This window comes from Pelobates fuscus, chromosome 3, assembly GCF_036172605.1.
Source record: "Pelobates fuscus isolate aPelFus1 chromosome 3, aPelFus1.pri, whole genome shotgun sequence".
Taxonomy (NCBI): Eukaryota; Metazoa; Chordata; class Amphibia; order Anura; family Pelobatidae; genus Pelobates; species Pelobates fuscus.
In genome coordinates this window covers 250,524,793-250,539,674 of record NC_086319.1, presented here as the reverse complement: position 1 = coordinate 250,539,674, position 14,882 = coordinate 250,524,793, and the positions used below count along the sequence as shown (strand labels likewise).

Here is a 14,882-nt window from a genome sequence, read left to right as displayed (position 1 = left end):
AATTGGATGTGGTGAGAGAAGTTTAAGTATTGTGTAAAGTAGGTTGTATTAACTGGCTTTTAATTGACTAGTTGAATTCAGCAGTGCCTTTTCGTACATAAATAAGCATATGTTCTTCAGGCTGTGTTGGAGACCGCTGTTAACAGTTTAAAGGTCAGGGCAGGTTAGTGTAATTGGCTATTAAAACAAGCTATGCACCAATAAATTTCTAAATGCCTCATTAACTTATGGGGGGGTGGGTGCCAGTGATCACCAAACCAAGGCATAGCTTAGCAGTCTGGTTGCAACCAGTACGAGGTATATAAATGGGTGGCTGGACTGTACCTTGCTATTGAGGATGTCTGACAGCTGGTTGTCGCTCAACATGTTGAATAACAAAAAGAAATACAATGTGAATGATAATTCGGAGCATAACAGCCAGGTAAGGGGGCCATTGGTAATCCTTAGAGAATAGTTCTTGAAAGAAGGATCTCCTAATATTTTACCATTCTTTAATTCGATCAGTGCCTATGTTGTTGAATCTTAGAACATGGTCTATCTTGATGGGACACATCTAACTCTCAACCTTTTGTCCTCATAACCTGATGGCGCGTGCAGTGTGTTTTATGTTTCAGGCGGAGTATGACTGTGTGTATACATAAGGAGCCTTGGACAATATCACCACTTTTTAATTTACTTGGCAGGGAGTGTAAGGGTTTCTTCCAAAGCATATTTGCACAGATCTCTTGTTTGACAAAGCATTGAAATGAGGGATATACACTGATCTATATAGAAATTGATAGAGAGATAACTATCCATCAGTTGCTAAATACACATATACACACACAACTCTTTACATATGGAAGTGTTGTGCTGAGACACACACAGGCCTATGGTTAAAAATCAAAACATTATTTATAATCCTTAGGACATGTATATGTCTCTGAAGAACCCTTTTTGTTTTCTGATACTTGAAATACAGTATTGGGCTAATTGTGATATCCCATACACAGTGCTAACTGGTGTAAAAACTTCTTAGAGCCCCTGCGTTGCTTCAAGACTAAAATCACATATTTGTTTAAACAATCCTTTTAAAACGACGTGGTTCTTATTTTTCTCCTAACCCCACATTATCCTCTTATTCACTTGTTACCTTCGCTTACAAACAAACCCCATAACTACACCTCACATTGTTTTATTGTTGCAGTAAATGTCTGTACCCCCAGATGAAGGCCTAGAGCGGGGACATTTTTTTTTGCGTGTGAAGCAATAGGAGTACATTATATACTTTAATAGTTTCAGAACTTCAAAACCTAGCGTTGCAAAAGATCAAATAAACTTTTACACTTGTCCTTGCTACTTAATGGCTTATTGTACAAAGTTTGAACAGCTCTAGCTTCCATAAAATCTATATACAGCGCTAACTTTAAGTTTACTATACTGATTTATTTTATTTGTGACAAGACTGACCATGAACCTGTAGAGCACTCTCTTACTGGATGGTATCTTATTGCAAATTCTAACCATATTATGTTTGCACATTTGACTCACTGCTGTTACAGGAAGGAGCAGAGTTTAGATCTCACACAAAATGACAAATTTGGCTAGAAATATTAAATCTTTCCACTTTTTATGTATTTTTGTTTGCTGACCTTGATCCGACAGAATAACACTGTCAAATATTAATGTAGGGGAGCCTGTGAGATGTTTTTCTGGAGTTTGATCATGTTATGAAATAAATCTTATAGTCAAGTATTTTATTACATTACGGTTTAATATGTTGTCTTTTCATCTTGTTTAACTGCATGTAAATTGTAAATATAATGATTAGTTTAGGCTTATTTTTAAGCCCGTACTTGGTGGAGAAATCACCCCAAAAATATATTGTTTAGGTTTTAATCCAGTATAGTTAAAGGAGAAAAACACAATCCTATTCAGTATGTAGACTGTTTCTGATATGCTGTAAGTTGACTACTTGGATAAGACTTCTCTTGTGTACTGTTCAGTGGGTTTTAACTGCTTGCTAAATATAAATGTTTTCATCTGATTTGGCTAGTTAAAGGAGCACTATAGTGCCAGGAAAACACTATTTTTCCTGGCACTATAGGGTCATTAGGTCCCCACCCCCTCTGGGCTGGAGAGGATAAAAACTTACCTTTCTCCAGCGCCGAGCTCTCTCTCTGTTGGGGAACTCTCCACCCCCTGCCGACATCAGATCCGCGCGCGCCTTCAAGCAGCCCATAGGAAAGCATTACTCAATGTTTTCCTATGGATGTCCGTCTTCTCACTGTGATTTTCACAGTGAGAATTGCGGAAGCGCCTCTAGCGGCTGTCAGTGAGACAGCCACTAGAGGCTGGATTAACCCTTAGTGAAACAGAGCAGTTTCTCTGGAACTGCTATGGTTTCAGCTGCAGGGTTAAGACTAGAGGGACTTGGCACCCAGACCACTTCATTCAGCTGAAGTAGTCTGGGTGCCTATAGTGGTCCTTTAATTGTTTGGTGATAATCTAATGATGTTTGTGCAGAGTTGTTGACAGTCCCAGTATAAAGAATCGGACAGACACATGAAATGGATACTATGTTAAAGGAACACTATAGTCACCTGAACAACTACAGCTTAATGTAATTGTTCTGGTGAGTATAACGGCTCCTTTCAGGCATTTTCATGTAAACACTGCCTTTTCCGAGAAAATGCAGTGTTTACATTGCCTCTAGGGACACCTCCAAGGGGCCACTCCTTAGTTGGCCACTGGAGGGGCTTTCTAGCTCAGGACTGCACAGTAGGCAGCCCTGCCGTTCAGCATCCCCGCCGTTCAGCATCCCCACGCTCTGGGGACGCTGAATTTTCCTCATAGAGATGCATTAATTGATCTGTGCCGATGGTTACAAAACGGCCTTTTCAAGGATGTCACAAAGGGGGCGGAGCCAGCGCCAGCAGACCCGTGCGGCACTAGCAATAAGGTGAATTTTATATTTGTATAGGTGGGAGGGGCAAGCCACCTAAATGGCGGGTTTAACGCTAGAGGGTCAGGAATACAACCTCACAACTTGAATATGTGAGTTTATTTAGTACGGACCATGCTGTTTTCCTCTGTTTATTCGTTTTTTGTTTCTCATAGCAGATCCAGTTTGCCGACCAGAAAAGGGAGTTTAACAAGCGCCCTACTAAGATTGGACGTCGTTCTCTGTCCCGATCCATTTCCCAGTCATCAACGGATAGCTACAGTTCTGGTGAGTAATCCATCCTTTTAAGCAGTAGAGTGGAGGTAAGTGGATATAACAATCACTAAATCACTGTCTCCTTATGATGTGTGGTTACATGTCGTCACCCTGCAGTTTGGTATATGTGTCTTTATATTCATTACTATCACATTGTGTGCTTGGAGAATATATATACACGTGTCAGACACCTGCAGACTTGGTAAAAATGTGTCATCGACATAATATATACATTATGGTCGCCACATTTCTTGCTAACGTATAATTCAAGGTATGTGAGTGTATTGCCTTCTACTCTACCTGTAAACCTTCACTACAGCAGGTAGATAGATGCAATATGCCAGAGCCTGTGCATAGTTCATTTAGGTAAGTTTGTTGTAATTTTCCTTACGGTACTGTGTTCGATTGGGCTTTTTTTTTTTTTTTTTTTTTTAATTGGGGAAGTGCATGGGGATATTATGTCTTGTTTTTATTCAAAATGTCTTTAGTTGTAGTCATGCTTGAAATTCGGCTACATTTTTACATAAGAAAGACATTGCTTGTGCTTTAAAACCAGATATACAGGAGATCACGTTTTGCAACCTTTTTAAACCTATAATGAAAGTTGTGTGCCTGGATATTAAAGGGGCACTCCAATCACACACAGTACAACTCTTGTCTGATGGAATGGTGCATTGAGGCTTTGGAATGCATTTGGGTTGTTTTTTTGTTTTTTTTGTTTTTTTTTTGCAAACTGGTAGTGTACCTAGCACACTAGGTCATCACCATTCAGGTTGGATAGCATTGATCATTGTAATATGGAAGCATAGATTCCATATTCTAAATGGTGGTGGTGGTGGTGGCGGCTAGGGAAGTGTTTTGAAGTGTTTTTTGTCATGCTTGAATGGTGATGACATTTGATTTACTTAACACTCCGTTTGTCAGTGTTACCTAGAGCACATATCCTACTTATAGAGCAGTAGTAAAGGCCTCTTCCAACAAGTCCAAATAACACCTTAAAGGAACAATATAGCGATAGGAATACATCCCTGTTCTCCTCTTTATTTGGATTCAGTGCCTCGCCTAATTGAGCAAAAATTGGAGGTTAAAAGCCTATTTCTTTAAAAGCATTATTTTTTGTTCGCATCCCTATCTTAAAAAAATAAAAATAAACTGTTCAGTAGTTACTGTTCATGGCCACATTTCACACAATGTAATAGACGTGAAGTATTATTGAGAAGAATTATAATGGTATTGCATAGATACCATAAGTTTATGACCTAGTTGATATATTTGAACATCCAGTAGTCCTCGGATGGTGGTTCATTTGGAAGATTAATGGTGCATGCTTACATCCTTTAATAAGAAAATGTCAATAATGAGTGTTTTCAATTTAATAGGTTTTGGCAAATTCCCAACATTAAAAGCAATTTGAAGTCACAAGATCAGCCTTTTTTTGTGCCTGCTAGAAATCCAGCTGTAACTGGCTGATTTCTCCCTTCATTCTCATGCAGATATTCGGTCAATGTCATTCCTTGTTATTAAGCACAGATTTCTATGGCTTTAAGTCAACTTGGGAATACAGCCCAGAAAATACCAGTCTTCTGTCTCACAGGGATTTTCAGATTGGGCTGGTCTTTCTTTAAGGCCCTGCTGAGATCTGACCTTCAGAGAAATATTTATGCACTGCCTAGTCCCCTATTACCTAACCTCTGCAAAAATTTGCTGCTGGCAAGTACAATGCATCTTTCAATTACACTGTGTATTCAGTGTATCAGCGATCAAATTCAATTATGATAACTTGATTTTCTGTTAAGTACTACCCCCACCACCTCCATCCCCCCCTCCTTCCTTTGAAGAGGAAAAAGACTTAAAAGGATTTTGTAAACATTCAATATTTGTTTAAGACAAAGAGTCACTTGCATTTTATAATCACCTGACTTTGTACAGAATTCACACCACATGTCCTTTACGGTGGCCACCATGGCTACCATCAGTGTCAGTATGTATGCTATGGTAGAGGTTCACCTGTTTGTCCACTACTCTCACTGCACAGACGTCCCAACAAATTTCAATTTTCTGTCTTATTTGTTAGTTTGTATTTACTGTCATGTTCTGTGTAATATTCCCGTCTTTATCGCTAAAGCGAAACATGGCCAATTTATCCTTTGTATGTTTTCCAAGTTTTGTTTGGTCTGTACTAAGCTCTAGAAAAGGTATTGGGTAAAGTCACTCTAAACTGCAAGTCTAGAAAACAAGTATTAAGAATAATTATATTATCGTATGACTTATGATTTTTGTATAAACCTAGACTTACAGGTAACTTGCAGCAGAGTCTGGATCCAGGTTTCAATCTGTATAGTCTCCGACAATTGCAAGTACAGTGTGTAGATTACATTTTGCAACACACAGCTGGCAGACTGTATAACCTGACCTGCTGCACCTTGATTCTTGCTTTGCATGCTGTAGCAAACAGTGACAGTCTGGATACCTGTGTACATTTTAGAATACTTTGGGTCACATCAACAATCAATTATCAAATCAATACTGCGGTTGGGGGGGAGGGGAGGAGATACAAAATTGGTTATTCACATAAAAACGGAAGTCTTACTAATATTACAAAGAATAACAATTTCCTGTATGTGTTAAAGCATGCAGAGTCACAAATGGCTTCCTCAGTGGTATCTTGACTGCCTTTATAAGGCTCTTGGTATCTACACTGCCTAATGCAGTATAATTACAGGCAAAACCATTTTGGCTTTGCTGATTATATCCTCTTTCACTAGCTGCTTCCTATACAGACAGCTCCGACGATGAGACTTCACCCCGAGACAAGCAACAGAAGAACTCCAAGGGCAGCGGTGACTTTTGTGTCAAGAACATAAAGCAAGCGGAGTTTGGGCGACGAGAGATTGAAATCGCTGAGCAAGGTAATTGAGGCTAGGACAAATGCCTTTCACATGATTGACAGGTAACCCCTTCTACTTGTAACAAAACATTGTGAGTCTGAATTCCCAGCCTGTGGTAGTTTGTCCTTTCCTATCCTTTGGACTCAGTAGCTCCTGATCCGTTCATGCATTCAGAAGATTTTCACCAGAGTGCAGGTAAGTCAAAGTAAGTCAAGAGAAATCTCCCTACAAAATTATTATTGTACTTTTTTTTTTTTTTTGCATTGTGTGCTTCCTCAATTATAAGTATACAGATTAATACATAAGGTGAACCTGTAGTCAACTCTAGTCGTCTATGGTGCAGTTATCAAGGATGATCTCCTCAAAGTAATTGCATGAAGGTTGCTGCAACGTATGTGATTGCAGAATAAAATAAAAAGTCTTGATAATTGAAAAAACATTTTGTCCACTTTCAATGTGCTAAAATGTATGCACAAATTAACTGCCATATAAACAGTTTTTGCACTAGAGTTGCATTGTGGACCTGTGACTCATGCATGGCAACTGCATGCTTTGCTAATCAAATGCTTCTCATACATAAACTTTGGTTTCAGCTGCTTCTCAAATAGAAGGATTACCTTCTGTTATGAATAAATGTTCAAGTAAGGCAAGTAAGAGAAAACACTACAAACGGCCTAATTGGAATTCCATAGTGTGCAACTAAGAATATTTATAAAAATGCTGATTTCTCTTACAAACAGCACTTGTACAAAATAAGACAAAGGTCTTTCAGCTAACCTCAAAAGCACTTCAGCAAGCTGACGTGCTTTAGGGGGCAGGAGTGTTCTTTTAATAAGTCTTTTTTTGTTTTAGTTTATTACATAAAACATTGTGCTTGATTACTAGTTTGAATATGCCGTGAGCATTATTCGCGTGTTACACGTTTGGTACATACTAGATCATTTAAGCTGGTCTTCAATAAGCTCTAGATGTCTATAGTGCAGCATTATTTCCACTGTAGCTTAAATCTGTGATCACCTGTGGCTTTCAAACAAGTAGTATTCACACTTACTATACTGCTTTAATGATCTGAAGAACCAGTTCAAGTGTGTAATGTAATTTTTACTGTAGGTGAGTATTGTAGTGTATGTCCCCCAAAATAAATAAATTTAAAAAAATACAGGTAAAAATAGTGCTTATTTAAAATGCCAGGAATTCTAAAGAACACAAAAATCCATACAAGAGCTGCACACTAGATGGAGCTGCACTGCAAATATATGCACACTGTGAAACTCCATGCACTTTCTGGTTGGTTACAACTATCTCTCCAGTTGCAGTTCTATAAAATCACTATATGTGAAGGGAATGGCAAGGAATGCCAAAACCTTTAACATAAACTTGGTTGGTAACACCTCTGCCAGATAGTCTTTGGGATACAGTAGGCAAGTAATAGGAAGTCAATACACATCTCCCAGGTTTCTAACCTATCAATGAGTCATTGATGTGCGAGAATAATTATGGTAAAACATTGAACATTTGTGCCCTAACCATAATATTCAAAACTGGTCGTCTTCCTCTTGATCGATGGTGACCGTTTTATATTTTGTTTTCTTTATCTTCTAACAGAGATGCCTGCATTGATGGCTCTACGCAAGAGAGCACAGGGAGAAAAACCTCTGTCTGGTGCTAAAATTGTGGGTTGTACTCACATAACTGCACAAACCGCGGTGCGTAGAATATTTTTGGATATAGTAACCTATTGATAAGATTTGTGTTGATTGTCTGAAGAGGATGTGGACCTTAGATGGTCAGCTTTACATATATCTGATATTTGTGTATGGGGGTGGAGTTTGTTGGGTTTTTTTTTGTTTTGTTTCTTCCCTCATGTTCCAAACCAACTGTAACTATATTGTTGGGTCTAAACACCATGAGTTAGACATGTTGTAGAAAATTATCTTTTCGTGCAGTTTTAGAAGATTTCAATTTGGTACTGGCTAAAAGCACAACACACTGTTGTCATGGTTTATCCCCTTTCATGTAATATTTGGATGTATTGATCTATGTATAGTGCAAAGTTATATCTTTGGAGTTCGTTAAAACTCCTTTTAACAGCAATGCCTTGTTTTTTTTTGTTTTTTTCCTCTGCAGGTTCTAATTGAAACTTTGGGGGCCCTGGGAGCACAGTGTAGATGGGCTGCGTGCAACATTTACTCTACTCTAAATGAAGTAGCTGCTGCATTGGCAGAAAGCGGTAGGTAATGTGTATGAGTACTGAGCTGAGATTTTAGAAAAATTAAGTTTTGTTTGTTTGTTTTGTTTTTTTGTGTTTTTTTTACAGTATTTGAGACAGACCAGCAATATTTAGCAGAATACGCCACACATGTATATGTAAACAAGATTTTAGAATGACACAAAAGTATCAAAGAGCAACTGCACTAGTGTTCACCAATGTGTTAAGTACTTTCAGGTTTCAAGAAGTTAAAAGGGACACTGTAGGTACCCAGACCACTTCAGCTCATTGAAGTGGTCTGTGTGCCAACTCCCATCAATCTTAACCCTGCAAGTGTTGTTATTGCAGTTTTTATAAACTGCAATATTTACCTTGCAGGGTTAAGTCCTCTTAGTGGCTGTCGATGCATGAGGACCTCCAGCATCGCCACAGTCCCCACAGGCAAGCATTGATTAATCGTTTCCTATGGAGAGGTGTAATGCGTGCGTGGCCATTGCCGCGCATGCATATTAGGTCTCCCGCGGGAGAGGAGCGTGGGCAGGGCCTGACTCCGTGCCGTGGGACATCGGTGCTGGATACTGGTAAGTGTCTGAAGGGGTTTTAACCCCTTCAGCGACGTGAGGGAGGGGGGTGCTCCAGGATCCTCTAATGCCCGGAGAACGGGTTTGTTTTCCTGGCACTGGAGAATCCCTTTAAGTGCCTGTATACCTGGACAGCATCTTTCTCCAGGCATGCTTTGACAAGAGCCGATTCTATGTGGGTCTTGCTCGGTTTCTAATGCATCTTTGTCTGCATGAGCAAAACTGAGAACAAGCCTGTCAGTAGGCTGGTAGCAGCTGCATTGTTGCTATCTGTTTGTTCAGTAATCACATCTGATGAATGGAACTGCTGCTGAATATGAAATACAACCTATAATCCCTGGACAGATGTTTATGGTTTAATATCCTGCTCCATAGAACAAAATGAGGCGCTCTTGATTTGAGTCTTTCTGGTCTGGGAATGGTTCTGTGCTGCTGCTTGCGTGGATTTTTAGCAGTAACTTTTCAAAGTTGTATTTTTTATTTTATTTTTTTGCAGGGTGGTGGGGCTCATCATGTTGCTTATTATGCGAACAGTGTCTGTGTTAGCGATATTGGACACTATGAAGTGTCTGAACTGTAAAATGGTAACAGTTTCAGATGTATTCATAGGTAAAGCTTTGCTTTGTCAAATTAGGCATTTGCCTAAAGTAGCGTTACGCCGTGAATGCACAGGCTGGTAAAGAAATTAATATTCCCCTAAACTGTCCCAGCACTCTGCTTGCTATAGGGTGCTTGTGGTCATTACCTATTGAGGAATCAGATGGCTGCGCTTGCTGGCAGTCTGGGTAGTTCTAAATGTGACATTTATGCAGCCAGAGCTTTGAGTCATTGAGTATTCTGCATCGATGGAGTTGCATACGACATTAACATATGCAACGCCAGCGATGCGCAAGTACATTAAATAAATTATTATTTTTGGTATTTATATAGCACCAATTAATTCTGCAGCGCTTTACAATAATATGAAGGGGGGGAATTTACAATAAATGAGACAATTACACAGTGACACAGTGACACAGGAACAATCGGTAGATGAGGGCCCTGCTCAAACGAGCTTACAGTCTAGAGGCATTGAATTGATGTCCTGTGTAATTCATGTATGTTCATTTCATCTGTCACAAACATGCACTTTTAAGTCAGGCATGTAATACATTTTATATATATATCCATGTTTTATCGTTTATATTGCACTGTTTGAGATATGTTATGATAGTGTGTTAGTGCATTTTTTTTAATTAAAATTGTATTGTAATTAATGAACCTGTTGTGCCCAGAACCAATTCATTTATCTGCACTTTTTTAACCCCCAAGGATTCCCAGTATTCTCTTGGAAGGGCGAGTCAGAAGATGATTTCTGGTGGTGCATTGACCGCTGTGTGAATGTGGAAGGCTGGCAGCCTAATATGGTAAGTGTCCCCAAGTGGCAAGTATTGTTAATGGTGACAATACTTGTGTGCAAAAATTAGATGACATACTGCTACACTATGAAAGTAGATCAAAGCATGTGTGCTCAAAAGTTGTGATGTTAAATGGACACCATAGTAAAAAAATAAAATAAAACTAGCAATTTTGATGTATAGATCATTTCTGTTGTTTCTGTCCATGCAGCCCTCCCAGTCTGTGACTGACCGCCTGTAATCGGTTGTTAACTTACTTTAGAAGTCTTTATCTACTGCTCTAAATTGAACTTTAATCACACACAGGAGGCTGCTGCAGGGTCTAGGAGGCTATTTACAGAGCAGGAGATAAGAAATTCCAAATATAACACTGTGTGTAATAAAGGAAGTGTAAACATTAGATCTCACTTTACAGGAACTTTTTAGGAAGACTGTGCAAGTCATATGCAGAGAAGTGTGACTAGAAATGCAATTGAGCAGTGAGACTGCAGGGGCATGATCTATACACAAACTGCTGCATTAAGCTAAAGTTGTTTTTGGGGACTCTAGTATCCCTTTAAGTTTGGTCAGTATTGGCATGTGTGGATTCTAAATTTAATTTATTTCATACTTCATGTTTGCAAATATCTACTGAAGGTAAAACTGTTACAAAAGTGGACTTAAATTGCCTTTTAAAGTGAAGGAGATTGTTGCTGGGAGAAGATACATTAGAATAATTAATAGGAACTTAAAAATTGCTGCACCTGTGCTCCATCCAGTTTTGTTCCATCACTAAATCATATAGATAATATATAACTGTTGCATATTATTTATATTTTTAAATGTATGCTTGTTACCAGATGCAGTGACTGATAGAAATATATCAGGATTATATTTTTGATAACCTTTTTCCTTTTTATAGTATGGGTTGCTCTTAATAATGACATTCTTTTTTTTATTTTTTTTTTGCAGCATAGTTAATAATAAAAACACACCTTTACTGCATTTCCCTGTGGCTGCACATAATTTCCACAGTCCATTTGTGGTCTTGGATGGGTTAGAGGAGAAGAAAGTTGTGTGAATGTCAAATGTTGTTTGATGTAAACTGTGTACTTGTAATCTTTATTGGCAAGGGGGTGAGGTGATAAAAGTCTAGCTCACCATTAGAATATGAATTGCCAAAGAGGCTTTTTGAAGTCAGGGAATTTGAAAAACTTTCTAAGAGGAATTGTTTTTCTTTTTTTTTTTTAATATTTGCTTAAAAGGACCACTATAGTGCCAGGAAAACAAGCTTGTTTTCCTGACACTATAGGGTCATTAGGTCCCCCCCTTCACCCACTTGCCTTTCTCCAGCGCCGGGCTCCCTCGGCGCTGGTGACCTCCCCTCCCTTCCCCTGCTGACGTCAGATCCGCATAAGTGGCAAGAGCCGCGCACACATTCAAACCGCCCATAGGAAAGCATTACGCAATGCTTTCCTGTGGACGTCCAGCGTCTTCTCACTGATTTTCACAGTGAGAATCACGGAAGCGCCTCTAGCGGCTGTCAGTGAGACAGTCACTAGAGGCTGGATTAACCCTCAGTGAAGCATAGCAGTTTCTCTGAAGCCGGGGAGAAGCCCAATCCGTAGATGACTTACGTTGCCCATATATTTCAGGGCTGCTTTAAAGTATTTGTGATGAGTTAGTTATATTACTTTGTTTATGCACACTTGGCTGAGACTCCTTCTCCTTACGCACGTCTTGAAAAATAAGTCTTCATTTTTACCTTCCTTAATTGCACAGTGTGTTTAAAAATTTATCTCCTGCTCTGTTAATTGCGAGTTAGTCTATAGCAGCCTCATGTGTGATTTAAAGTTAAATTAACATAACATGGGAATAAAAAGTCTACAGTAAACTCACTGTGCTGTAATATCTGATTGGCAGTGAAACAGTTTTTTCCATAGAGGCTGTGTAAGTCAAAGTCAGGAGAGGTGTTACTAGTGGCTATTTACAGAGCAGGAGATAAGAATTTCTAAATTGGACTGTGCAATAAAGGAAGTCTAAACATTAGACCTCACTTTACAGGAAGTGTGTAGGAAGGCTGTGCAAGTCACATACAAGGATGTTTGACATGGGCTGCATAGACAAAGGGGTTGAACTCCTAAAATTACCTAAATGAGTGCAATGACTCTGCAGGGACATGATCTATACCCACAAACTGCCTCATTATAAGCTATAGTTGTTTTGGTGCTTAGAATATTTAATTAGAAACATGTGACTGAGCAGTAGTAATAATGTACAAGTGTTTTCATGGAGCCATCTAGTTTAATGTGGGGGGGACCTTGGAACATTTTCCTTTGCTTTACATGGCCTCCTCTAGCTGCTTGAAGTTTTAACGTTGATCTTTTGTTTTAGATCTTAGATGATGGTGGGGATCTCACACACTGGATTTACAAGAAGTATCCCAACATGTTTAAGAAAATAAAGGGCATTGTGGAAGAAAGTGTAACTGGTGTGCATCGGTAAGTTGCGAGATCATCATTCATATCACAGTAAAATTAAGCTGCACTAAACTTACAGGGTTACTTAATGAGGACCATATGCACTCAGGGTTGGCAACATTTTGTGAAAATCACCAGATTTGAAAATCTGATATGTAGTGAAGGCAGATCAAGGGGATATCCAGTGACTTTCATGAGTGTTGACATCTCGTATAGTTTAAATTCTGCCCTTCACAGATACCAATGCCATACAAATGACAGAATTTGCATATTTATCAAAGAAGGAATTTCTACCAAATTCACTTTGATAACTAGGCGAAAGTACAGAAATCCACAATCCACATGGTTAATTTATATAAGTGCCAATTCCTATTAAAATGTCCCCTTTTTGTAAAATTTAAATAAAGGACACACTCTTCATACATAAAGCACTTGAGCAAGCTGACATGCTTTAAGGGTCTACAGTGTCCCTTAAAAATAACAATCTGATTCTTGAATACAGTTACACATTGCAGCATTGCTAAAATCTTGTGTCCGTTTGTGTCCATAAAGGAGTGCAATATTGCTAATTTGGAGATTTCAAGTTGTAAATGATTTATGTCTGAGTAAAATATTGGCTATCCCCTTAATGTAATTTAATACATCATAGAGTTATGACTACAAACAAATGCACAACTTGATTGAAAGTACCAAGCATCCAATCAGAGTGCACATTTTGACATGGCCTGTATCTGTTAAATCCTGGGGAGCAAAAACACACTAGTGGCAACTTTCAGTCTACTGTAAAGGAAAGCATGTTTGAGGCAGTGTTTAAAAATATTAGTGAAAGTCCTAGAATATGCCGGTTTCTTTCATTTATAACCAAAGTGTAACGCCTAGCTTGTTTGAACCTTTTACACACTGGTCGCTGAAGAACATACTGTTATGACTTTGTACCTTTTAAATGCCACACTGGTGACACCATTGAGTAAAAATGTTTTGTTTTTCCAACAGTTTGTACCAGTTATCAAAAGCCGGAAAGTTATGTGTCCCTGCAATGAATGTCAATGACTCTGTCACCAAGCAAAAATTTGACAACTTGTACTGCTGCCGGGAATCTATTCTTGATGGGTAAAGTGTCAATTTGTAAATTAAGTTTCACGTAACAGTGCAAAATAATTGGGATAAAAAGCCTTAGCTTGGACATTTTGTTGTAGGAGATATTTGTTTAGATGGCATAATAATAATGATTAGGTTTTGTAAATGCAGTGGAATGTAGATATATACCCGAAGCTGTCCCCACGGACACCACCATCTTCTTTCTTCAGCTTCTGGTGCATGATGTCACATGCAAGAGTACAACATTGAGGGCTATGGGGGAACCCATGAGATCAGTCTTGCAATTCACAAGAAGTCAGATCCCCATAAAAAGTTACAAGTGACAGGACTTGATAAAACTTAACGGCAGAAGTAACACCTTTTGTCAACTTCAGACTTAATCAAAAGACAAAGTAGGACCTATCTTCATTTAGGATTTTATTTTCACAGCACTATAATTTCAATGAAATTCAAAACACACATTGCACCGTTATTAAAAACATTAAAATGTTTGGCCTGATAACAGCCACTTTAATATGTGCCACTACACATTTATATTTTAACTAGTTTCAGTTCATCATTAAGGTAGATTTAAGGTCATTTATGAATTTAATTATTTTCTTATAAGGACCATTTATTGAATCTTTAAGTGATCACTCCATAAAATAGATAGATAGAGATAGATAGATAGATAGATAGATAGATAGAGATAGATAGATAGAGATAGATAGATAGAGATAGATAGATAGAGATAGATAGATAGAGATAGATAGATAGAGATAGATAGATAGAGATAGATAGATAGAGATAGATAGATAGAGATAGATAGATAGATAGATAGAGATAGATAGATAGAGATAGATAGATAGAGATAGATAGATAGAGATAGATAGATAGAGATAGATAGATAGAGATAGATAGATAGAGATAGATAGATAGAGATAGATAGATAGATAGAGATAGATAGATAGAGATAGATAGATAGAGATAGATAGATAGATAGATAGATAGAGAGAGAGAGAGAGAGAGAGAGAGAGAGAGAGAGAGAGAGAGAGAGAGAGAGAGAGAGAGA

At 38.4% G+C, this 14,882-nt stretch overlaps 1 protein-coding gene across 9 annotated transcripts in view; it reads left to right on the top strand.

Moving 5' to 3' along the window:
- AHCYL2 (adenosylhomocysteinase like 2) overlaps positions 1-14,882 on the top strand; it is a 198,520-nt gene that overhangs the window by 59,118 nt on the left and 124,520 nt on the right. For 3 of the 9 annotated variants that reach the window (XR_010090444.1, XM_063448312.1, XM_063448317.1), the window contains exons 2-8: positions 3,100-3,211; positions 5,965-6,108; positions 7,693-7,793; positions 8,215-8,317; positions 10,189-10,283; positions 12,648-12,754; positions 13,727-13,843. Coding sequence is in view for 8 of the 9 variants with exons in the window: in XM_063448312.1 (XP_063304382.1) it covers positions 3,100-3,211; positions 5,965-6,108; positions 7,693-7,793; positions 8,215-8,317; positions 10,189-10,283; positions 12,648-12,754; positions 13,727-13,843 (779 nt within the window). In the remaining variant the exon portion in view is untranslated. Of the gene's footprint in view, positions 1-344; positions 422-3,099; positions 3,212-5,964; positions 6,109-7,692; positions 7,794-8,214; positions 8,318-10,188; positions 10,284-12,647; positions 12,755-13,726; positions 13,844-14,882 lie in introns of those variants that run through there. The other 6 variants (XM_063448313.1, XM_063448319.1, XM_063448320.1 and 3 more) reach the window with 5 other exon arrangements.